Source organism: Orcinus orca, chromosome 1, assembly GCF_937001465.1.
Source record: "Orcinus orca chromosome 1, mOrcOrc1.1, whole genome shotgun sequence".
NCBI classification, from domain to species: domain Eukaryota; kingdom Metazoa; phylum Chordata; class Mammalia; order Artiodactyla; family Delphinidae; genus Orcinus; species Orcinus orca.
Window position 1 is genome coordinate 174,553,995 of NC_064559.1, and position 24,387 is coordinate 174,578,381.

The 24,387-nt window shown below is 47.6% G+C and overlaps 2 protein-coding genes across 8 annotated transcripts in view; one reads left to right on the forward strand and one right to left on the reverse strand.

Moving 5' to 3' along the window:
• Positions 1-89: 89 nt before the first annotated feature.
• On the forward strand, positions 90-19,302 carry LRRC41 (leucine rich repeat containing 41). Of its 3 annotated transcripts, XM_004285763.4 has the most exons (10): positions 90-341; positions 3,950-4,036; positions 5,820-5,890; positions 12,044-13,187; positions 16,368-16,628; positions 17,170-17,334; positions 17,427-17,525; positions 18,068-18,190; positions 18,415-18,490; positions 18,606-19,302. In XM_004285763.4, the coding sequence occupies exons 1-10, from the start codon at positions 143-145 to the stop codon at positions 18,823-18,825; spliced, it is 2,445 nt and encodes an 814-aa protein (XP_004285811.3). In that variant the 5' UTR covers positions 90-142; the 3' UTR covers positions 18,826-19,302. The 3 variants fall into 3 exon arrangements, with proteins under 3 accessions (XP_004285811.3, XP_033272384.1, XP_033272385.1); XM_033416493.2 differs by lacking the exon at positions 18,068-18,190 and having other exon boundaries at positions 128-341; XM_033416494.2 differs by lacking the exon at positions 16,368-16,628 and having other exon boundaries at positions 128-341.
• The window catches only part of RAD54L (RAD54 like), a 31,892-nt gene continuing 20,691 nt past the window's right edge, over positions 13,187-24,387 (reverse strand). For 3 of the 5 annotated variants that reach the window (XM_033416496.2, XM_004285762.4, XM_033416499.2), the window contains 4 exons: positions 24,109-24,187; positions 23,616-23,795; positions 19,729-19,892; positions 19,296-19,633 (listed from right to left, as the gene is read on the reverse strand). In XM_033416496.2, coding sequence (XP_033272387.1) covers positions 19,423-19,633; positions 19,729-19,892; positions 23,616-23,795; positions 24,109-24,187 — 634 coding nt within the window. In that variant the 3' untranslated portion in view covers positions 19,296-19,422. Of the gene's footprint in view, positions 16,204-18,074; positions 18,205-19,295; positions 19,634-19,728; positions 19,893-23,615; positions 23,796-24,108; positions 24,188-24,387 lie in introns of those variants that run through there. The other 2 variants (XM_033416498.2, XM_033416497.2) reach the window with 2 other exon arrangements.

Consider the following 24,387-nt stretch of genomic DNA (forward strand, 5'->3'; position numbering starts at 1 on the left):
GGGAAAGTATGCAGAAGTATTCGATGTTCCTTTAGCGCAATTCCCAGTCTTCCCCACATCGCTGATGGAACCGTCCTAACTGCTGACCTTTTCAAGATGGCGGCCCGCGAATGCTACTCTCGGGCTCGCGCACCTCCCCAAGATGGCGGCGCCCGAGGCCTGGCGCGCCCGGAGTTGCTGGTTCTGTGAGGTAGCGGCGGCAACGACCATGGAGGCCACGTCCCGGGAGGCGGCGCCAGCGAAGAGCTCGGCCTCGGGCCCCAGCGCTCCCCCCGCCCTGTTCGAGCTGTGCGGGCGGGCGGTGAGCGCCCATATGGGGGTTCTGGAAAGCGGGGTGTGGGGTAAGTCGCGGGGTGAGGGGCTACCTCTGGCAACGAGCGGAGACGGCCCAGCGGCCGGGGGGCGCGGGGGGCGAGGCCGGGAGGCCTGGAGCAAGGCCCAGCCCGGGGCACTGGAAGCCAGACCTTTGGGTCGGAGCATGAATTCCGTGACTGACAGGACTGGGCACAGTAAAGGCGGAGACCAAACCGGCAGGTGGACCCGCACCGCGGCCTGGCCGGGGGGCGCGGGGGGCGAGGCCAGGAGGCCCGGTCTGGGGCGAAGCGGGCCGGGCGACAGAGGCAGGACTGACTAGCCGGGCTGTGGGCTCCGAAGTGACACTCGGGCTGGGCCGGGCTGAGGAGTCTCGGATGTCTAACGGACGGTCAGGGATGGCCCTTCTGCTTGGGGGCGGGGGCCGAGGTTGCGAGGCCCGGACGGAGGCCAGGAGGCCCGGAGGCCCGGCCCGGGGCCACCTAACCAGACTGACGGCGCGGGGCCTCCGGCGTCTGCCTGACAGACCGCGGGGGCCGAGACTCCGGAGGCCAAGCTGCTGAGCGAGGGCAGCCAGTGGACTGGAGAGCGAGGGGATGGGGCTGCCAGAGAGGCTGAAAGGCTCGGGGCGCCGAGGCCTGTCTGACGGCCCGGGGCTGGAGGGAGCGAACAGACGGCCAGGGCCTCGGATGCCAAACTGACTGAGCGACGGACTGACGGGCAGGGCACGGAGCGCCGGAGGCCGCTCGGATTGGCCGGAGCGGCGAGGAAGGGCCAGAGAGCGGGTGAAGGGAGGCCGGGAGAGGATCAGCAATCGACGGAGGCGCGAATGACGGACAGGCGGGAAGGGCCACGGAGGCCCCAGGCGGGGCGACGGCCCGGGGATCCCGAACTGGGAGGGGGCGCGGCGCCGCTAGGAGGCCTGGGTCCGAGTGGAGTGAAAGGAGGCCCGGGCCTGAGAGCGGCCGAGACCGCCAGGCCCGGCCTGGGTTGAGGGCGCCCAGGCTGAGAAGCACAGGCGGGCGGCCTAGGGCGCTGGGATGAGGGCCTGGGAGGGTGAGCCGACTAGCCCGGCCGGGGGGCCTGGGAATACGGCGGCGGGGTGGGCCGGGTAACGGAGGAGGGAGGCCTGCGGGCGGATGGGCACGAGGAGGCCGGGCCGTGGGGTGGGTACCGCTGGTCGCAGTCTGGCAGCTGAGGAGGAAAGCGCGGGTGAGCGACCTGGGCACCGACGGTGAGAGTGAAAGAGAGGAAAGTGAGAGGTCTGGGGGTAGGCCTGCCCGCACGGGACGGAGGGAGGCCTTGGGCCTGACTGACTGCTGGTGTGAGGGGGTGGGGCCCGGAGGCCAGGGCTGAAGTTGGGTGAGGAGATGGCAGGCCAGGCCGAGGGCCCGGGGAGGGGGAGGGGGTGGCAGGAGAGGAGGCCCTGGGCCTTGGGGGGGGGTGTCTAGAGTAGGCCTCAGGAATGGTGGTGGTGGTGCTTTTGCGAGGAGGAAGGCCCGTGTAAGGTCAGGAGTCGGGGCTTGATGTCCTGGGATGGGGGTTTGGGTTACACGCGTGAGGAGGCCGATGTGGAGAAAAGGCCCTGGCGTTTGGGGGGTTGGGCCTCCAGGAATGAGCCCCAAAGCTGTGGAGTGGTTAAGGAGGTCCAGGGATGGAGGAAGGCCCTTGGTGGTGGTGGTGGTGGGGACGGATCCTGAAGAGGCCCAAGTGCCTTGTCTGCTGGGGGAAGACTGTTAGAAGTCCTCAGGCCTAGTGAGGGGGAGGGGATTGTGGAGGCCCTGGACCAACAGCTAAAAGAGTAGAGTCAGGCTGACTCATGGGCAATGGGAGAAGAGTCTCAGTGGATCTCTGCAGGAGGCTCAGAAAAATCCTGGGGAATGTGGAAGAAGGTACAGTGGATCTGGCAGTGTCAGCCGGGACCTTCCAGAATGCTAAACCTGGCTACCAGGGCAGAGGACTGGGGGTGGAGGCCCAAAGTTGGGAAGGGGAAGCATTGACGATGTGGGCTGGAAAGAAGCAAGGAAGAGCCTGGCTTAAGAAGAATGGAGAAAGGTACAGAGGAGTTTGTGAATAACGGGATGAGAATCCCTGTGGCTGTGAGAGGGGATGGCTAAACAGGGGAGCATTATGGACAGAGGAGGAAGAGCTCCTATGGGCCTAGCCCAGGTGGACAGTCACACAGAATCAAGCTAGGTCTCTTAGAAGGGCCAAGTAAGAGGCCTGCTAAGCAATGCTATTTTGGAGGAAGGTCTCAGTGTGGGCTAACAGCCAGGAAAGGCTTCCTGGAAGTAGTGCACTAGCTTTTCTTTGTGTAGAGAGAGAAGAGGGGAAAATGAGTAAAGGCAGCAGGAAAGGATATAATGAGGAATAAAATAGGTATGTTATACCTTGAATGCCAGGATATGGAACTTGGACTTTATTTTGAATGCAGTAGAGTGACTACATTAGTATAATAGCATAGGGAATTAATGCTTTTCTTCAGCAGGTACATTGAGTACCTACTATGTAGAAAGAATTGTACTAGGCTCTTGGATATCTAGACTCAGTTATTGCATAAGTAAAGATAAAAGGAGATCCTGGAATGTAAGTTTTGAAAGAATTTTCTCAAGTATCATGATCTTAAGACTTGTTCTTGGCAGGACAGAGATGCTTTTGACAGGATAAGAATAATAATAGCTAAAATTTAGTGAGATTATGGACAGGCATAGTCTTCAAAAGATTATGAGCATGGTCTCCTTTAATTTTCACAACAATCTTAAGAGGTAGTTATTATTATCTCAATTTTAAAATTGAGGAAACTGAGGCTCAAAGACATTAATTTGTCCATGAATTCATAATTAAGTGGTACAATCAGGATTTCACCCAGTTTTGTCCAATCTAGAGATTAAACCATTTAGCCACAATACTGTAATGCCTCTCAGATCTAGGGAAGTTAGCAAGAGCAAGTTTTGTTTTTAAGATATATTGAATTAAGAGTATAGAGCCTAATTATTTCTATTCTTCATAGGAAAGTGCTAGTTCAGGGTATAGTGGGAGCCCAAAGGATGGAAGTGGCCAGTTTGGAAGACTGGGAAGGGATTTCAGGAAAGGCTTAATAAAGGGCATGTGATACGTGAAAGATGAGTAATTGATATGCTGAAAATGGCAAGAACATTCCCAGTGGAGAGAACAGCATGACAAAGGCACAGGCAGAAAGCAGGGAGTTAGGTAACTGAAAAAAGTAGTTTATTATGGCTGAAGTGTAGGAGGCAAAGCAGGGAGCTGGAGAAGTTAGTAGGGCCCAGATTATGAAAAATTATGTGATTTTTTAAAATCACACATACTCAAAAGGACCTTTTAAATGAGGAATGGTCCATTAGGCTTGGGCAGAAGTGAACTGCCAGCTCCTAAATGAGCCTATCAGCTTGCTTTGTGGGATTATCTCACCCTTGAAGACATGCATGCCCCTGAAATTCCAGCTGCCAACTAAGTGGCTGAAGATAAGTGGACCAGAGTTTGAATTAAACTTAGGTTAGCTTCTATAAGTTCCACTCGTCAAGTGAGAAGTCTTGCCCTTCTGTTTTCCTTTCCAGTAGGATAAATAATGCTTGCAACTCTGGGAGAAAAAAGTAAATTTTATGTTTGGTTTTTGTAGCCCTCCCAGGCCCAATACTTCAAAGCATCTTACCTCTGCTCAATATATATTACTTGGAGAGGATTGAGGAAACTGCCCTCAAGAAAGGTGAGTGTTTTTCTGTCTTTTTTTCAGTCACTGATTGTAAGCAAGGCACCATGATGTTCTTCAGGTAAATATTACACCTGATACCTGCATAGAACTTCATGCTTTTCAAAAGTACCCTCACGCCTATTTTCTTATCTGATTTCTCAATGTCCTGTGAAACACAAAACAAGTATGTGATCCCTATTATACTAATAAAAAAGAAACCACAGGCACACAACAATTAATAGCAAAGCCAAATAGAACCCAGACCTTTTGCAGGATCTTAGTTCCCCGACCAGGGATTGAACCCAGGCTCCGGCAGTGAAAGCAGCAAATCCTAACCACTGGACAGCCAGGGAATTCCTGAACACAGATCTTCTTTTTTTTAAGTTATTTTTTTTAATTAATTTATTTATTTTTGGCTGCATTGGGTCTTCGTTGCTGCACACGGGCTTTCTGTAGTTGTGGTGCACGGGCTTCTCATTGCAGTGGCTTCTCTTGTTACAGAGCACGGGCTCTAGGCACATGGGCTTCAGTAGTTGTAGCTCACGGGCTCAGTAGTTGTGGCTTGTGGGCTCTAGAGCATAGACTCAGTAGTTGTGGCACACGGACTTAATTGCTCTGCACCATGTGGGATCTTCCTGGACCAGAGCTCGAACCCTGTGTCCCCTGCATTGGCAGGCGGATTTTTAACCACTGCGCCACCAGGGAAGCCCCAGATCTTTTTTTTTTTTAAATAAACTTCAGTTACGACAATGTATTTTTTTAAATTCATTATTTATTTATTTTTGGCTGCATTGAGTCTTAGTTGCAGCACGCGGGATCTTCATTGAGGCATGCAGAATCTTTCACTGCGGCGCCCGGGCTTCTCTCTAGTTGTGGCATGTGGGTTTTCTCTTCTCTAGTTGTGGCATGCAGGCTCCAGGGCATGTGGGCTCCAGAGTTGTGGCGTGCAGGTTCCAGAGCGCGTGGGCTCTGTAGTTTGTGGCATGAGGGCCCTCTAGTTGAGGCGTGCGAGCTCAGTAGTTGTGGCACGCGGGCTTAGTTGCCCCACAGCACGCGGGACCTTAGTTCTCTGACCAGGGATCGAACCCGTGTCCATTGCATTGTAAGGAGAATTCTTTACCACTGGAGCACCAGGGAAGTCCCGAACCCAGATCTTTTGAATCTCTTTTTTTTTTTTTTTTTTTTTGCGGTACGCGGGCCTCTCACCGCCGCGGCCTCTCCCGTTGCGGAGCACAGGCTCCGGACACGCAGGCTCAGCGGCCATGCTTCCCGGGCCCAGCCGCTCCGCGGCACATGGGATCTTCCCAGACCGGGGCATGAACCCACGTCCCCCGCATCGGCAGGCGGACTCCCAACTACTGCGCCACCAGGGAAGCCCCTTTTGAATCTTCTGAATTAGTTTTTCTAATTTATCAAGCTGCCTCCCAAACCCCTCATTGGACACATCTGTTAATAGCTAACATTCATCTAACTAACCCTGTTCCAAGCACTGTCTTAGGCACTTTACCTGGGGAAACTCATTTAATATTTTCAACAACTCTGTGAAATTGCTATTAACAGCTACATTTTATAGATAAGGAAACTGAGGTACAGAAAAATTAAGTATCTTGCCCAAGGTTACACTGCTAGACTATGGTTTGCTGATATTTGAAGCCAGGCAGTCTGTCGTTAGAGCCAGTGCTCTTTACCACTCTGCCATGTTGCTCCTGTGAACCTAGAAAAGGACATTAAAAGGCTGATGTACTTCACTCATGGAGACCAAGGAGCAGCCAAGTAAATGTGATATTTCTCTCTACAGGCCTCTCCACTCAGGCCATTTGGCGCCGACTATGGGATGAGCTGATGAAGACAAGGCCTTCCAGTTTGGAAGTAAGTTAAGGCACCAGGTAGAACTCTGGCCTGACTTTGCACAGTGAAAGCAGGAATAGCACACAAACACAAGCTGGGTACTGGTAAAGTGCAGGGGCAGGCATGGAATGAATTTGGGAAGAGGTCTCTGATGGCTTGTCACGAAGTTCTTTTCATTTGACATTTGTCACTGACTTGCTTGTTCACCATGTTTGCAGGTGACACAAAACAGGGAAAGGTAGTGATCACAATGGATGGCAGAACCTGGATTCAGATCTTGACAGGGCTGGAGCAATGGTCAAACCTAACAAGATGAAAGTTAGCAGAATAAACCAACTCTCCACTTGAGTCTAAAAAATTCTAATTGCATGACCTCAGGGTAGTGGGTGGAGGGGTCTGGCTCAGCAGCAGCTAGAATAAAAAAGATTAAGGGGGTTTAGTCTACATTGTGCTAAAGCCACTCATATAATGACTATATCCTGAGCTGTGTGAACTAATGTAACTATAATGTAGACTGAAAGACAAGGGGGATGATAGACCTGCTTGACTCTGCAGTGGTCAGGCTATCCCTGGAGTATGGAGAAAGAAGTCAAAGCCACATCATGTGAGTCACATTTGGAAGACTGGAGATGTTTTTCCTGAAAAAGAGAAGACTTGGGGAACATGAACTGTCTTGAAATATTTGAAAGAGGGATTAACAGACTTGTTCTGGGTGGAAGCTAAAGGAGGATAAATTTTTGCTAAACTGTAGAATTTTTAAACTCTGAGGTTATTGGTGATGAAACAAGCTAATTCCAGAGGTAATAAGCTTCCCATCACTAAGTGTTTAATAGAGTCTGGATAACCCCACCTGACACAAGGGTACTGTATCAATAGAAGAAGTTTGGCATTGTTGGAGATATTGGACAAGATACTTTTAGGGGTCCTCTTAGCCCTTAGAATAATAAGATTCTATTATTCATTGGTTCAAATATAACTCACTGGAGCTCTCATTTAAACAGAATTCCTTTTACTGCTCCATAATTCGGTGACAGGACAGATTGAGTTCAATAAACATTTACTCAGACTTACCACATACCACATCTTATGCTGAATATTAGAGATACAGACACAATCCCTAATCTTGAGGAACTGTCAGTTTAGTGGCGAAATCTGCAAACAAATACATCATGTATGGTAGGCCAAGTGGTATGATCGAGTGTAGCGAGAAGGTTGAAGGAAAAGGGAGTAAGAAATTCTTTCCTAGGAAGTAGTATTTGAACTGGGCTTTATATAGTGAATGAGGCCCAATGACAAGAGAACAAGCTTTTATCAGAAATGGGAGATTTATTTTGTGGGGATACACTAGGTTCAGTAATAACATTCAGCTCCATATCCTTCAGCTTTTCCACTTCTAGATGTAGATGCAGCCCCTGGAGTTCAGCATAATGACATTGAGGCCCAATGAAATTATCAGGCATTATGTATAGGAGTTAGGCCTTATGAGGAAGGGAAGTGGACACAAGAATGTTAAGAAACGGCAACAGCTTCCTGCAACCTTTAAAGAAACATGAGATTCACTTTGTCACAGTGTCTCCCAAGTAGTATGGTTGACTAACAGGTGATGGAGACTGTAATATCTTTCTCTTTGAGAAAGCTTTTTCCACCATTATCTCAAGCTTCCTGGGAAGGAATGTCTATTTGTTATCTGTTTCCTTGTCTCAGAGTATTTCAGAATATATAGGAAGCCCCAGGCCTGGTGGCCTAACAGTCACCTACGCAGAAGTCCTGACTTGGAGCATCATATCCATTCCAGAGGGTGTCTGCTTCCACTTCCCACTTTTGCATAACAGTAACCTTCACTTCATTCATAATTCAGACAGTTATTGAGTGATTATTCAGTTCCAGGCACTATGCTAGGTTCTAGGTATATAGTGGTGAGCAAGATAGAGTACCTGGTTGCTTATGGAGCAATAGTGTTTCAGACTGTGTAGTACTAGTGTATATGTGTATTAAGAGATCTGCAGAATAAAATAGATATTCTGGAGACAAAGCAATGGGGAAATGAAGGATTATTCAATCAGTGGTTCTCTAGTAACTGGTTAACCATTTGGAAAAAATAAAGTTAGAGCCTCACTTTACAATATACTCAATTTCTATATAGATTAAAGATTACATTGTAAAAAGTAAAAGCACAAAACAGTTTTAAAAAAGAATAAAGGTGACTGGTTATCTAATCTCAGGGTGGAGAGTACTAGTAAATAGGCAGAACCAAAAAAGAAAATATGGACACATCTGGCCACATAAAATGCCAACACTATAAATACAATTTAAAAGGCACGTAAAAGAATGTTTGCAACAATATTTGCAATATAAAAGGATACAGAAGATAAGACAGGTGAACAGTAGAATAAAATGAATACAGATTTGGACAAGTTTCAAAATATACAAAAATCTCCAGTAAAGTAAAAAATGTTCAATCTCATTAATAATAAAAAAATGGGAAAGTAAAATTATACCTCTTAAATTAGTGAAGTATTGTTTTAATTTGGTTTTGTTTTAAAAGATAATTCCAGGGGTGGGTAGGACTTGCATTTTAATATGCTGGTGGTGGGAGCAGAAATGTTACAACTTTCTTGGTGGGCAATCTGGTGATAATTGTCAAGAGTCTTTAAAATATTCAAATTCTTCAACTAGAAATTTTAAGAAGTATATATCTTATGGTATATAAAATTGAGATACTCGTGAAGATTTATTTCCAGATGTTCATTACAGCAAAGTTTAATATAAAAAGCTAGAAACAATTTAAGTATTCTATAATATAGAAATTATTAAATATAGTACATCCATATTTTCAAAATATTAATAAAGTCATTCTAAAAATATTTAAATACGTGGTGGTAAAAATGTTTAATGATGTGGTGATATGTAATGTTTAAAAAAAAAGCCCAGCATTTGAAACTGTTCAGAATTGTCTCAGTGTTATAAACACAAATACCTATAGCTCATCACATATACATATACACTCCAAAAAGTTGGTTTACACATGATTTTTGATTTGCTTCCTTATAGTTCCACAAACAATATTTCTGTTATCAGAAAAACAGTGGATGATATATAGTTTATGAGCATTTGCAGGCTCTAACAGTTTAGTACAAGAAAATATTTAGCTCTCCCTAGTTTGTACACACTTCTTCCTTCCCTACCAGTACCTGAGCTGCCAGCCCGTTGTGGATGGGCCAAGGACTGATTGTGTTGGTAAGCAAATGTCATGTCACCTCTTTGGTGGTGCCTTATTTCCCCTACTCTCCCCCAAAAGAAAGTATTTAAAACACTTTGCATTGTCTGAACTATAGTGTATGAACTATAGTGTACAGGTCCACAAAATGAGTGGTTTGGACTAGATCTCTCAGGTATTTTTCAGCTTTGAAGTTTTAGCATAGAATCTTCTACAAGGTGGTGATGGAATAAAATGCAGTGAATTGCTATCTGCTTATGCATTAATTCATGAGAAAGAAGCCATTGCAATAGTCAACTAATTTTACATACTCATTTAATTTTCACAACAACTCTGTCATGTAGGTATAGTTTTCTTCCTCAGTTTACAGATGATGAAACTGAGGCAGAAAGAGGAAAAGTGACTTACCTAAGGTGACAGTTCATGAATGGCTGACCGGACATTCAAGTTGAGGCAGTCTGGCTCTGGAGTGCATGCTCTTAATCACTATGTCATGCTGCTTTCACTGTGGTTATCACAGGTCTGGGGTGTTCCAATTTCAAATATTCTCTCCTATTGTCTTTGTAAACCAATAAAATGTCTGAAAAACCCAAGTATTTAGTTATCTAAAGTTCATATTCCACATGCCTTATAGTCGGAAACAGCCACAATATCTTGGTTCACGTTCACATATTTGTCCATATTTTAGGCCCAGATCTCATGGTAACCATCTATTTCACTTGTGAAGTTGAAGCCTTGCTAGGGATACCTGCAAGTATTTTTCAAGGCTGTGTGGGCCAGCAAATGTGTGAAAAAAGTGCTAGAATGAGGCAGGATTAAAGGATTCAGGAATACCCTCTTAGCTTCCACTTAAGGCTGAGTAGAGATTTGGTTGCCAGGTATTTTTTTCTGCTGCCCTCAGGCCCCCACACTGCTGCTGGAGGGGCCTTTCTCACTTGTTGTGCCATGCAGTTAGCTTAAACATGAAGTCGTTCCTAATTATTACCACAGCAGGGTCTTGGGGAATAGCTAGGGCAAAAGGAATGACACTTTTGCCTGAGAATAGGGGCCCACCTCCTGCCTGCCAAGAACCTCATGTAAACTGAGGGTCAATCTGGTATGAGGGAATGCACGGAGGCAGGGTAGATACCAAAGGAAGTATCTTATTTTTAGCCTTTGGGAACCTCAGGCCCCACCACCTTCAGGTTGAATAAGCACCCTGCTTAACAGGCTCTGCCTCCATCCAGTCCATTTCACATTTCCCATGTGGGGTAATTATTATCATTAACAGAAGTTACATTTTGTATTTTACAGTTTACAAGGTGCTTTAAACTTGCACTGTCTCATTTGATCTTCACAACAAACCTGTGAAGCAGGTGATATTATCCACATTTTACAGATGAATAAAGAGGTTTCAAGAGGTCCAGAGTATAGTGGCAGAGCTGGCACTTTTATGAAAGTCATCAGACTTTCTATGCACCTTAGGAGAGAATGGGGACTTAGAGAAATACTTAGAGAAATATCAATATTTGTCTCAATGTGTCCTTTGGGGGTAGGTAGCAGTAATTCCTAATCTCTGATATATACATCAGAATCATCTGGGGAAGGTTTAAAAAATAAAGATGCATGGACCTTACCTCAGATGTAACATAATATAATCACCAAGTCTGGGTACATGGCATATGAATTTTGGGAAAAAGCTCCACAGTAAATTCTGATGTATATCAAAGCTTAAAAATCACTTGTGGAAAAAAAAAATCACTTGTGTTCAGTTCTTCTAAATGTATCAGAATAGCCTGATGAAATCTCATACCCATCAAAGCAAAGTATTGCCTTGGAGAAAACTAAGGCACTAGTTTTCTAGTTGCTGCCTCCTCTCCAGGAATTTCTAATCTGGTTGGGATGAGATGTGTATACAAGAAGAGACTCAACACCATGAGACATATGTACCAACATCTAAGACCTGAGTAGTCAGTATCAGAGTACCAACATGAGAGGTAGGGGGGAGGGGTAGAAAGTGGGGCAGACACTCAATGAGACCAACAGCCTCAAAGAGCAAAATGTTGGTAGGTCTTCATGAAGTCTATTTGATCTGGCAATGGAGAGCATTTCTGGCAGAGGTAGGAAAGGAAAAAGAAGGCACGTTTGGGTCAGTGAGGTGACCAGTTTCGCCAGAGCAAAGCATTCATGAGCAAGGTGTGGCAGATAAAGCTTCTCAGGTAGGCAGAGGCTATATTGTGGACAGCTTTCCCTGCCAGTCTGAGGAACTTCAAATGTGTTGCAGCACTGATCCCCTAAGCAGTGGGGAGACATTAGGGGTTTTAAAGGAGAATAATGTAATCAGAGTTTTGTTTTTTAATACAAAGATGAACCCAGTGGACTTGTGCAAAAGTTTGGGAAGGGGAACAAGCAGAGGAATCAGGAAGCTAATGAAGTAGCCAGGTGTTAGGTGATAAGGGTCTGAACAAAGGTGGTAGCGTTAAGAATGGAAAGTTAGGATCAGGTTCTAAAAACAAGTGTGGAAGAACTTACAGGGTTGAATGTTTCACTTGGGAGGCACTATAGTAATAGTCTCTGGAACCAAATTTCCTGGGTTCCAATCCTTTTTTTTTTTTTGGCTATGCCGTGTGGCTTGTGGGATCTTGGTTCCCCGACCAGGGATTGAACCTGGGCCCTCAGAAGTGAGAGCTCAGAGTCCTAACCACTGAATCACCAGGGAATTCCCTCCTGGGTTCAGATCCTAATCCTGCCCCTTAACTGTGTAACCACAGGCAATAACATTTGTGCCTTGGTTTTCTTACCTGTAAAATGGATCTAATAGTAATATATACCTCAAAGATGTGAGGATTAAATGAACTTGCATACATTATTTAGAATGTTACCTGGCTCGGTAAACAGCTAGCTATTGGAAGGAAGGAAACTGGGTTCCATGGGTAGCACTTAGTATCACAGCTGTCTGGAATGTTCTCTGCTTTCAGAGCGTGACCTGTTGGCGAGCCAAGTTTATGGAGGCCTTTTTTTCCCATGTTCTACGTGGGACCATTGATGTGTCTTCTGACAGGCGTCTTTGTGACCAGCGCTTCTCACCTCTCCTGCATAGCTCCCGCCATGTCCGGCAGCTCACCATCTGCAACATGCTGCAGGGTGCGACTGAGCTGGTGGCTGAGCCCAATCGCAGGGTTCTGGAGACCCTGGCCAGTTCCCTGCACACCCTCAAGTTCCGCCACCTGCTTTTCTCTGATGTGGCTGCTCAGCAGTCACTTCGGCAGCTGTTGCATCAGCTTATTCACCATGGGGCTGTCAGCCAGGTGTCGCTGTACTCCTGGCCTGTACCTGAGTCAGCCCTTTTCATTCTTATCCTCACCATGAGTGCTGGCTTCTGGCAGCCAGGCCCCGGTGGCCCACCCTGCCGCCTCTGTGGAGAGGCCTCCCGAGGCCGGGCCCCATCCCGAGATGAAGGGTCCCTCCTGCTGGGCTCACGCCGGCCTCGCCGGGATGCTGCTGAGCGATGTGCTGCAGCCCTGATGGCCTCCCGGCGGAAGAGTGAAGCCAAGCAGACGGCCAGAGGTGCACCTGCCGCTCGGGTAACACGCCGGAGCACACAGGAGAGCCTGACAGCAGGCGGGACAGACCCTAAGAGGGAGCCGCTCCCTCCAGCCACTTCCCATGAGGCTCCTGGCACCAAACGCCCACCCTCTGCTCCAGCCACCACCTCCTCTGCCTCTGCTTCTTCTTCCACATCCTCATCTAAACGGGCTCCAGCTAGCTCAGCCCCACAGCCTAAGCCCCTAAAGCGTTTTAAGCGAGCTGCAGGGAAGAAGGGTGCTCGCACCCGTCAGGGGTCTGGTGCTGAATCTGAAGACCTATATGACTTTGTTTTCATTGTGGCGGGTGAGAAAGAGGATGGGGAAGAGATGGAGATCGGGGAAGTGGCTTGTGGAGCACTGGATGGATCAGATCCCAGTTGCCTGGGGCTTCCAGCACTGGAGGCCTCCCAAAGATTCCGCAGCATTTCCACCTTGGAGCTCTTCACGGTTCCACTCTCCACAGAGGCGGCTCTGACACTGTGCCACCTGCTGAGCTCCTGGGTGTCTCTGGAGAGCCTCACACTCTCCTATAATGGTGAGTGCCCTGGAGGGGCAGGGGTTGGGTCTCCCAGCAGCACCAGCTGTGTGCCCAACCCTGTGGAGGGGAATAGGGGGTATGATCAGGAAGCTGCCTCCTCACAGGGAGGCAGAAGGCACACACATGATGTAGTGGCAGACTGTCGGTGCTAGAGAAGATGAACACAAGGTCTACAGGCTTGATTTAGTTGGAAGCAGGGGTTCCTGAGGGACAATGAGAATCTGAAGAATGAGTCTACCTTAGATATGGTAGGCAAACCAAGGACAGGTGGGAGAATATAGTGTATACAGGGCCAACCAGGACTGAGGTTGGATCTCACTAATCATACCAAAGCAGCTATATAAAAAGGTGTGGGATACCTTTTTTAAAAAAAAATCAGACCAGCAACCTGCAAAACAGCCCTCAGTTCTTTCCCATCTGGTTGTGCCCAGCTAGCCAAATTTCAGTTCTGGCTAAATCCAGCAATCTGCCTAGGTTGCTGAACACTGCTAGAGAAAGTCACACAACTGCAGATTGGTGCTACTATATACATTCATGGTCATCATCCTCATATGAACCCTGTCTGCAACATCAGTTCCATTCCTACCCTACCACTTCAAACCCTTCTTTTCCTCTCAGCAGATGACCACCTACTTCACAGAAAATAGAAGCCATCACACATGAACTCCTTCAACATGTTAACCAACCTAGAAACTCCTACACCTGCACTCTTCCTTTCTTCCTTCATCACAATGGGAGAAATGGCTGCCCTATCTAAGGCTAACTCTTCTGCCTGTGCTCTGGATACATAACCTCTTAACTCCTTAGGAAAGCACATTTTTCAAATGCCTCAATAAGAGCTAACTTTTATATACTGCCTACTATGCATCTGGCATATTTTAAATATTCTTTTTTTTTAATTATTTTATTTATTATTTTTGGCTGCATTGGGTCTTCATTGCTGCACGCGGGCTTTCTCTGTTGCGGCGAGTGGGGGCTACTCTTTGTTGCGGTGTGAGGGCTTCTCACTGCAGTGGCTTCTCTTGTTGTGGAGCATGGGCTCTAGGCGCGCAGGCTTCAGTAGTTGTGGCTCGAGGGCTCTAGAGCGCAGGCTCAGTAGTTGCGGCACACGGGCTCAGTTGCTCCGCGGCATGTGGGATCTTCCCGGACCAGGGCTTGAACCCGTGTGCCCTGCATTGGCAGGCAGATTCTTAACCACTGCGCCACTGGGGAAGCCCCTTTAAATATTCTTTAACTAATTTAATCCTTACAATTCTGAGGTCAAGTGACTTGCCCAGGATAAGTTAGTAAATTGTAGAGCTAGAATTCAAACCCAGGTAACCTGGCTCCAGAACTCATGCTTATAAACCACTTAATGCTGCCTCTCTTCTCTCAATCAGGTATCCACCAAAAACTACCACCACCACCTCCATCTATTCCATTTATTAACTGTCCTATTCTTCCATGCCCTTCAGAGACAACCTTAAGAGTCATCTGTGCCCTCTTCTCTCACAGCCACTCCAGCCTTGCTTCCACCTTGTCTACTGCATCAAGGACCTCGAGGTGACCAACGTCATCCTTGTTGCTAAGTCCAATATATACCTTTCAGTCATCTTAAATTAATTCTCGGCATCATCTGCTATTAAGTATTGTCTTCTTCGTGAAATAGTCTCATTTCTAGTACCTCAAAATTTTCTGAGTTTTTTTTTCCTCCCTTTCTGGACATTACTTCTCTCTTAATGTTCAGAGATCCTCAAAACTCTCCCAGTTTACACATGCTTACTGGACTTCGTTTCAAAGACCAACTATGCTGAAGACACCCCCATTTTATGACATTAGCCCAGATCCTCCTCCTAAACTCCAGACCTATTTATCCATCTGACAACTAGATATCACAGGATTCATAAACCACACTCCCCAACCTGAATGCGTCTTCTTCCTTCTAAACAGACCTTCCTTCTGTTCTCAGTGACATCACAGATTCAGTTGCTCAAAAAAAGCCTGGATTCTCTTACGCCACATATATTTGGCTACCAGGTGGTACAATCTCTCAGATTCATTTATCTCCACATTCTTAATTCAGACTACCATTACCTCTCATCTGGATTCACCATTTCAGCAGTTCCTTCTGACTCCATACACACCATACAACTCATTTTTTACACTGCAACCCAAGCATTTTCAAAACTGCAAATCTGTCAATCATCTAAAAATTCAACGGCTTCTTGTCACTGTATGTTTTTACTTAGAGGGCCATTCATGTTCTTACCCTGCTTACCTCTATAGTTGAATCGTCCCTCCCTCATACTTTACACACCAGCCACATTGAGTATTTCTCAGTTCTTGGAACCTGCCACTCTTTCTCCTTCAGGTCTTGATATATGCCAAGTTCACTCTGCCAGTCACTCCTCCTCCTTTTAGCCTCTCTTTTATGTTCTTTAGGACTCAGCCAGAGAGTCTTTACTGACGAAAGCTAAATTGGGTGTTAAGTACCCATCCTTTTACTTCCACAGCACTCTACTTCCCCAGTTCCCATCATCTGCTTTTGTTATCAGGCTGTATAGGCAGGAACAAGATCTGCTGCTCATGACTACCTAGCAGAAAAACAAGCTTACCAGGTGCTTACCATGGGTAAGGTTTAGTTGAATGAATGAATCAAAAGGAGCCTGCTCAGTCCAAGGAGAGATAAAGGTGTGGCTTCCAAGGAATTATTTGCTCTGTGGCATTAAGCAACTGCCCTAACCTTTCTGGATCCTACTCCCTTCTGTGGGATGTGGTTATCGTTTTCGGCCCTATTCCCACCCAATGAATTTAAAAGTATTCCCTATTGGATCACTGTCACTCTCCTGCTTAGTTTTCAGATGTTCCCCATGACCTATAGGAAAAGTCCAGAGATCTCTGCTGCTGTCTGGGCCCATCAATCAGCTAGCAGCCACATGCTGTCCCACCACATCCTATCTTCTGTTTTGTGACTCTGCCCTGACTGATGTTTGAGGGCATGGCCCAGTAGAGGCGGCATCAGTAAGCTGGTTACCTGAGGAAAAAGCAAGACAATGGATGAATAGCTGAGAATGATTTAAAATAATCTGAGCCAAAGCTCAGATTTGGTAGTTCTCAACAGAAATATTTGGAGTTGTATCTGAGTATTACCCCTACTGATACTCCCACATGACTGACCCAATCTCTTTCCTGCCATAGGCCTGGGCTCTAATATCTTCCGCCTGCTAGATAGCCTGCGGGCCCTGTCAAGCCAGGCTGGATGCCGCCTCCGTGCCCTGCATCTCAGTGACCTGTTCTCACCACTGCCCATCCTGGAGCTGACACGTGCCATTGTGCGAGCCCTGCCCCTGTTGCGGGTCCTCTCTATTCGTGTCGACCACCCTAGCCAGAGGGACAACCCTGCAGTACCAGGGAATGCAGGGCCCCCTAGCCACATAATTGGGGATGAGGAGATACCAGGTGAAGTACTATGCGCGTGTGTCTATCTCCACAGACGTGTGCAGGTCTATTTGTGTGGGGAAGGCAAAAGATCTCTAATCCAGGCCAGTCACCACACATTCCTGGCTTATCTGTAATTTGTTGCCTTTAGAGCCCGTTCTTAAAGATAACCATGGGTTGGATAGATCCCAGACCAACACTAGCCCCGTAGGGAGTGACTATGGCAGATCTGTCTCCAGAAAGGGGTCTGAACCAAAACAGACCTGACCGTTAGACTAGATTGGGTCCCCATGCTGTATGTCCCCTTAGTTCCTGCATGTCTCATATGCCACCACGCTGCATACTCTACTTGTGTCTGATTAGTTGTGTTCTTGGATTAAAAGCACCGTTAAGGACAAGGACTAAATCGTATATTAGCATACTGCCTCGCATATAGTAGGCACTCAAGGACAAGTAGACGAATAAATGATTTTTCAGTGAATCCTTTAAGGACAGGATGGGACCTGCAATGGGAGAGAAGTAGCAATGGCCAGCTGTAATCTTCTCTCCCTACCATATCCAGAAAACTGCCTGGAACAGCTGGAGATGGGATTTCCACGGGGAGCCCAGCCAGCCCCACTGCTCTGCTCTGTACTGAAGGCCTCAGGTTCTCTGCAGCAGCTGTCCCTGGATAGTGCCACCTTTGCCTCTCCCCAAGATTTTGGGCTTGTGTTGCAGACACTCAAAGGTAGGACCCAGTTAGAATGGTAAAGGGAAAATAGAAGGGGACTTTGCATTGTTCTTTGAGAACACTAAGGTCCATAAACTTTCCCGATCCAGAGTACAACCTAGCTCTGAAAAGGCTGAGCTTCCACGACATGAATCTGGCTGACTGTCAGAGTGAGGTGCTGTTTTTGCTCCAGAATCTGACTCTTCAAGGTAAGTTCATCCAGAGCCTGGGGCATTCGTGGGTCCTCACTGCAGATCTGCCACGGTCTCACTGAAGGAGCAAGCCACTGTTCTTTTCTTGGCCTTATGTCAACTATAAAATGATCACAGAACCTGCATCACCTTCCTTCTAAAGGGTCCCCTACTCAACTCTTCCTATACTAAACATGGGAAATTACTCACTTGGAGAGTGCTTCACCTAAAAGTTTTTCTTACCTTCCAGTGGCTGACAAATGATGGTGGTGGGAAGGGATAAATGTGCTGCCAGGAGCCCCCTCATAGACTTGTAGCTAATGCCCACCCCTGCATAGAAGGAAGTGTATGGAGGTCTGTGCAGAGAGCCTCCCCTGTAGGCTCAATCTCTGGTTTGAATACTGACTTAGTTGCAGCCTTGCTTGGGGTTTTGGACAAATTATTTTCTCCTTCTGGGACTCTGTAAAATGCTCATATACCCCTTGCTAAGGCCCTGGGGCCGGAGGGGCAGCACCAGTTCTCATGCTGCCATCAGAACTTATTCCACTTTCTCTTGACAGAGATTACCTTCTCCTTCTGCCGTCTGTTTGAGAAGCGCCCGGCCCAATTTCTGCCTGAGATGGTTGCTGCTATGAAGGGCAACTCCACACTGAAGGGCCTCCGGCTGCCAGGGAACCGCCTGGGTGGGGGCAGGGCCCTGAGGAGGGAGAGGGGGAAGGAGCCAGTCCTTTGACCTAGAAATTCAGTGGGTGAAGGCATACACCTCTCCACTGGGAAGACGGGGGTTGGGATATAGTTGTGCTGGGGCTTTAGGAGTCTGGGCTTCTCCCCAGCCAGAACTGGGTTGGGATACCCTTGTTCCCTGTTCTTGGGTAGAGGTGATGAGTATTTCTCCCCTTCTCCCCAGGGAATGCTGGCCTACTGGCCCTGGCAGATGTATTCTCAGAGGATTCATCCTCCTCTCTGTGTCAGCTGGATATCAGGTACATGTGGGTGTAGGGAAGGTGAAGGGAGGGCAACGACAAGGGATGGAGCTGCAGGGACACAGACCAGGGATTAGTTGACTCCTGGGTGTCTAATCCTTCTCACCCCTACCAGTTCCAACTGCATCAAGCCAGATGGGCTTCTGGAGTTTGCCAAGCGGCTGGAGCGCTGGGGCCGTGGGGCCTTTGGTCACCTGCGCCTCTTCCAGAACTGGCTGGACCAGGATGCAGTCACAGCCAGGGAAGCCATCCGACGGCTCCGCGCCACCTGCCATGTGGTTAGCGACTCGTGGGACTCATCCCAAGCCTTCGCAGATTATGTCAGCACCATGTGATGGGCCCATGCCTCACAGGCCCATACTCAGTACCATCAGCTTGCAGGGGCTGAGGCATGGGCTGCCCAGAACTCCCAACCACCAATTCTATCTTTCTCTTTCTGTCACCTTTTTTCTCTTTCTTCCTTTTGCCCTTGCACTGAGGTCTTGGACGCCTTGATGGGGCCCAGCAAAGGCATTCCCACAACTGGGTTTAGAGCCTTTGGGCTCCTTACTCAGTACCCTGGGCCAGGAGGTCACAGTGGTCATTAATCACTGAGGACAGACCCCACCCCCTTCCCTGCCCCAGGGTTCCTGCTTTCCCTCCTCAAGCAGTTACCCAGGCTTTAGTGAAGTGTAGGAGTGCCCACTACCAGGCCTCTCCTCTACTGGGCTCACCATGCTGCTCCCAGGCCTCAGTCCCTTTCATACCTTTATTCCTTTCTTTTTTTTAACCAAAAAAGTTTTTCTTATAAAATAAATTTTGGGCAAACATCATGCAGCCCTTCTTGATGATTTTTCTCTCAGAGAACAAAATTCAACAGTGCCCTATGGGGCAGGGAGCCCCCTTTCCCCAACTTCTTCCTCTTAACAGCTACACACCAGACCAGCTGGTTATCAGTGGAGGCCCTGCTGCTCCTCATGGGAATGCTGGTGGAAGACGAAGGTGATGGCAGTGGAAGCAGCATCCCAGGCAGCCTGGAGTACCTCATCCTTGAGCCCCCGCTTATCAGTGCTATGGTTCCACTGAGCCAGGTCTGAGGTGCAGTCAGAACCATCAGGGGGTGGCCAGACCTGGTGGTTGTTGACACAGCGGTGGCAGCGCAACCTGCGGGCAGAGGACAGAGCTGTGGTTACTGTAGATCCCATCTCCATGCTGTGTAGGGTGTTCAGAGGTAATGGCCAGCAGGGCACTTCACCCACCTGTCATGTGTGTCACTGGGGCTAGCCTCATCCAGGGTAAACAGCTCCTTCAACTCGCCTAGAGAGAAGTGCCGCTCCACATCCTGCTCCTCGTCCACCACACAGCTGCTCAGTGCCTTCTTGTGGCTCTGACGCTGAAAGATCTTCTCCTCAATGGTTCCTGCCTGGGGGTGGGGGGTAGGGGTGGAAGCCAGGGCTAAGTCACCTCCAAACATAGGGGGCAGGAAAACCCAGGGGTTGAAACTATAGCCACCCAAGAGAAGGGGAGATGAATGAGAAGAGTCTTGCAGCAATAACTCTGTTCATCTAAGCCAGCGGTCCGCAACCTTTTTGGCACTAGGGACTGGTGGTTTCGTGGAAGACAATTTTCATACAGACTGGTGACGGGTGGATGGGGGGGTGGGGAATGGCTCAGGTGGTTAACACGAGCAATGGGGAGCTCCACATGAAGCTTTGCTCACTTGCTGCTCACCTCCTGCTGTGCGGCCCAGTTCCTAACAGGCCGTGGACCAGTTCCAGTCCCCAGCCCAAGGGTTGGGGACCCCTGATCTAAGCCCATTTTCCCAGTCTATCTTTTGGGAATATGACTTGTGCATGTCTGCCCACCCAGGATATTTTCTGTGCCAATGGAGGATTCCAGGGCCTCGCTAAATTTCTTTAGGGTGGGCTGAGGTTTGTCTGCAGCAGCAGAGCTCCACACCAAGTCCAAATCTCACTCACTCAAGTAAATGTCCTTTGAGTATCCTATGCCAGGCCCTGTGCTAATGCCAGGATACAAAGAAGAATCCAATATGATCCTTATTCTTAAACTCATAGACTACTGCGGGAGAGAGAGACATATAATTGGTACAATGATAGAAATCTGTATAGGATACCCAGGGACCCACAAGAGGGATGGTGGAATGGAATAATGTTGAAAATCTTGAAAGTAAGGATTATCCTTGAGCTGAATCTTGAAAAATGAATAGATGGTTTACAAGGAAAGAGAGAAGGCATTCCACGTGTAAGAACAAAACCAATAAGCCTGGCCTATTAGAGGACTGTGAGGAGTCTGGCCTGTCTAGAGGATGGTAGGAGTACAGTATGTAAGAGCTGGGACTGAGAAAGCCCCATACTGGAGAAACTTGGATGCCAGGCTAAAGAGCTTGGCCTTGTCTTGGAAGTGAAAAGCAAAGTTAGAATTTTTGGAAAGCTCATTCCAGAAGTAGTTGTGAAGAATGCGTTATGATAAGACCAAAGGTAAAGAATTAGGGAGTCAGATGACTATGATTTTAGTATGGAATGGAGAGGAAGGTTAGATTAAGGAAATTTTGAGAAGGTAAAATCAATGGTATAATTAGAATCTGGTTAGGAAACAGAATGGTCCAGTAGGATGATATCCAGATTTGGGTTGGGTGGATAACAGAGCCATTAAATGACAAAATCCAGAAGGGGATACTCGTAAGACATTTAAGTAGAAATATACAGTAGGTGATGGAAATATGGGTCTAGAACTCAGGTAAGAGATCTGGGCTAAAAAGTTAATTAGAGACTTGTCAATATAATGAGCGCATATAATCACAGCGGTAGGAAAACCAGAGTGGAGTTTCCAAAGAGAAAAGAATTTTAAGATTTGTAGCCAACAGTGTCAGATATACAAAGAAGAAAAATCAAGAGTCTCTTGTTTTAGCAATTAGGAAGCCAATACATCGAAAGCAGGTTCAGTGGCATAACTGGTGAGATAAGTGAATAGGAGATGAGAGGAAGTAAATCTGTAGGCTTTGGAAAAATCTGACAGTGAATGAAAAGTAACCCAAGGTAGTCACTGCAATAGGACAGAGGGTTGAGAAACTTGTTTTTAAGGTGAGAGCTACTTGACAATGTTTACAGACTTCAAGGAAATAAAGGATAAACTGATCAACTAAGAAAGGAAAGGATAGGAAAAGGGTCTAGAGCAGAGCTGGAATGATAAGCCTCGAACAGAGAGGAAGGAAATGATTTTCCTTTGAGAATGGAAGGGAAGAGCAGGTGTAAAGACTGACAGAGAGAGGAAGTTAGGCAAGAGAATTTAAGCTTGGTAGCCTACATCTTCTCTGTGAAGTAGAAGACAAAGTCTCTCCAGAAAGAAGGAAAGACAGGGCCAGGTAGGAAGCTTGAGGAAAATGGTGAAGGCTTGAAGTAGCTGGTGAAGGAAATGAGATATGGCCCCGCTCAAAATGGACAATTAATCTGTGGTAGCGCCAATCTGTAAACGCAAGCTGTATCTGGCGCAGAAGCTGAAGCTGAGAACAGCTATAAGGATCCACATGGAGTAGGTATTAGGAGAAGAGTGGCTGAAAGGATGCACGATGAGGATCAGGCTGAATAGAAAGGGAAGCCAGACTGGGAGGAGCTGGGGTGGGGGTAACTAGGGACATGAGGTTGAAACAGATATAGGAGGTATGAGAAAGCTGGAAGGACAGGAAATGAGAGTAGAATGATAGGTATTAATTAAAGTTCTGGGTACTGTGTAGTTTGGGTACTGTTACAAGTTCCATACTGTGGCCTTTGGAATAATGAGAGTAAAAAAATGAGGGGGAGGACTTCCCTGGTGGCACAGTGGTTAAGAATCCGCCTGCCAATGCAGGGGACATGGGTTTGAGCCCTGGTCCGGGAAGATCCCACATGCCACGAACCAACTAAGCCCGTGCTCCACAGCTACTGAGCCTGCGCTCTAGAGCTCACGAGCCACAACTACTGAGTCCGCATGCCTAGAGCTAAGCTCTGAAACAAGAGAAGCCACCGCAATAAGCCTGTGCACCACAACAAAGAGCAGGCCCCACTCACAGCAACTACAGAAAGCCCGCAAGCAGCAATGAAGACCCAACAACGAAGACCCAATGCAGCCAAAAATAAATTATTTTTTTATTTTTTATTTTTTTAAAAGGGACTTCCCTGGTGGTGCAGTGGTTGGGAATCTGCCTGCCAATGCAGGGGACACAGGTTCGAGCCTTGGTCCGGGAAGATCCCACATGCTGCAGAGCAACTAAGCCCGTGCGCCACAATTACTGAGCCTGCGCTCTAGAGCCCGGGAGCCACTACTGAGCCCGCGTGCCACAACTACTGAAGCCCACGCGCCTAGAGCTTGTGCTCCGCAACAAGAGAAGCCACTGCAATAAGCCCGCTCAACACAATGAAGAGTAGGCCCCGCTCACCACAACTAGAGAAAGCCCGCACGCAGCAACAAAGACCCAAGGCAGCCAAAAATAAATAAATAAAAAATAAAGTTAAAAAAAAAAAATGAGGGGGAGTTTAAGAGGTCATTAGAGATGAAGTCAAAGAAACGTGAAGGCCAGAGTGCTGGAAAATTGCATGGTCCTTGAAGTCAGCCAGGATGATAGCTGGATTTGGGGAAGAAATGAAGACTGAACTGGTATCCAAAGTTATTGATGAATTAGGTGAACAGCAAAAGGTAGATGACTGTAGCAAGGAAAAGAGGGTAGTCAAGACAACATGAGCTTCAAAAGAGGTACTATAGGATGGATGGTCTGACTGATCACTGAGAACTTGGAGAATGCCAATACCACTTCTTAGCCCCGTGGGACACTGGGTGTGAAAAGACTACAAGGCAAGCGGCACGGACGAAATCAGGTGTAAGAGAAATCAAGTGTCCTGTGAGAAGGATGAGGCCACAGGGGAGTTTGTTAACTACTGCACAGGCATCCAGAGGGCATAGTAAGAAGGATCTGAGGAACAGGGTGGTGAGAGAGGGAGAGAAAAGAAGAATAAAGAGCTCCAGGCTAAGCCCATAGCCTGGCCACTGTTACGGGCAGAGGGGCCAAAGAGAGGCAATAAGAAACAACCCAAGGTGGTCCTGAAAGTCTTATTCCACGACCCACACCTACGCTGACCATTATCACCATCCTTACAGAGAGCAGGCGATAGATATAGCAGGTCTTCTTTTGACCATCACGCCAGACCCGGGCCATGGCTTGTTCATCATTGGCTGGGTTCCAGTCAGGGTCAAACATGACCAGTCGGTTAGCCCCAATGAGATTGAGGCCACAGCCCCCAGCTTTGCTGCTCAGCATGAAGACAAAGTCAGGACTCTGGAAAGAGAAGAAGGAGAAAAAGAACCACTTACAGCCCAAACTAAGAATCTTGCTCAGCCCAGCCAACTGTTCTCTCATGTGCAGACCAATTGTGAGGACCACCAGTTTGCCTACCTACCAGCCAGTTTACCAGCCCACAAGGTCAGTTCCCAGTACAGTCATCACCAACCAATCAGCCTAACCCTACCACACCCACCAGAAAAAAAAAGTCAAGAGAGACCTAAAGCCGAGCCCCTTTGTAGATTCTCTGTCAACCCTTAGTTCTGATGTTATTGCATTAGTGGTGTGGGGACAGGAGCTGTGCACTTACGGACTGATTGTTGAAGCGCTCCACAACCTTGGCTCGCTTCTTAATGGACATTGTGCCATCCAGGCGAACATATAAGTACCTGAAGGGGAATCCAAAGATCAAATCATGAAGGAAGCAGAGCCCCCTTGGAGCCAGAGCTACTGAAGAGACTGAACTAACCATGCTTGAAGGCTGTTCATATACAGCCTGAAACCCTAAACTCCCAAAGGGAGTAGCAGGGAGCTAAGGGCTAGGACTGTCCTGTGGAGTTATGTGAAGGACAAAGGACTATTCTGCTTG

What these genes read in the sequence shown, in the direction of transcription:
- LRRC41 (XM_004285763.4), top strand. Translation starts at nt 143, where the DNA reads ATGGCGGCGCCCGAGGCCTGGCGCGCCCGGAGTTGCTGGTTCTGTGAG. An exon ending in CCAGAATCTGACTCTTCAAG is followed by an intron (nt 17,526 to 18,067) that starts GTAAGTTCATCC and finishes TTCTCTTGACAG; the next exon opens with AGATTACCTTCTCCTTCTGC. An exon ending in GCTGCCAGGGAACCGCCTGG is followed by an intron (nt 18,191 to 18,414) that starts GTGGGGGCAGGG and finishes CCTTCTCCCCAG; the next exon opens with GGAATGCTGGCCTACTGGCC.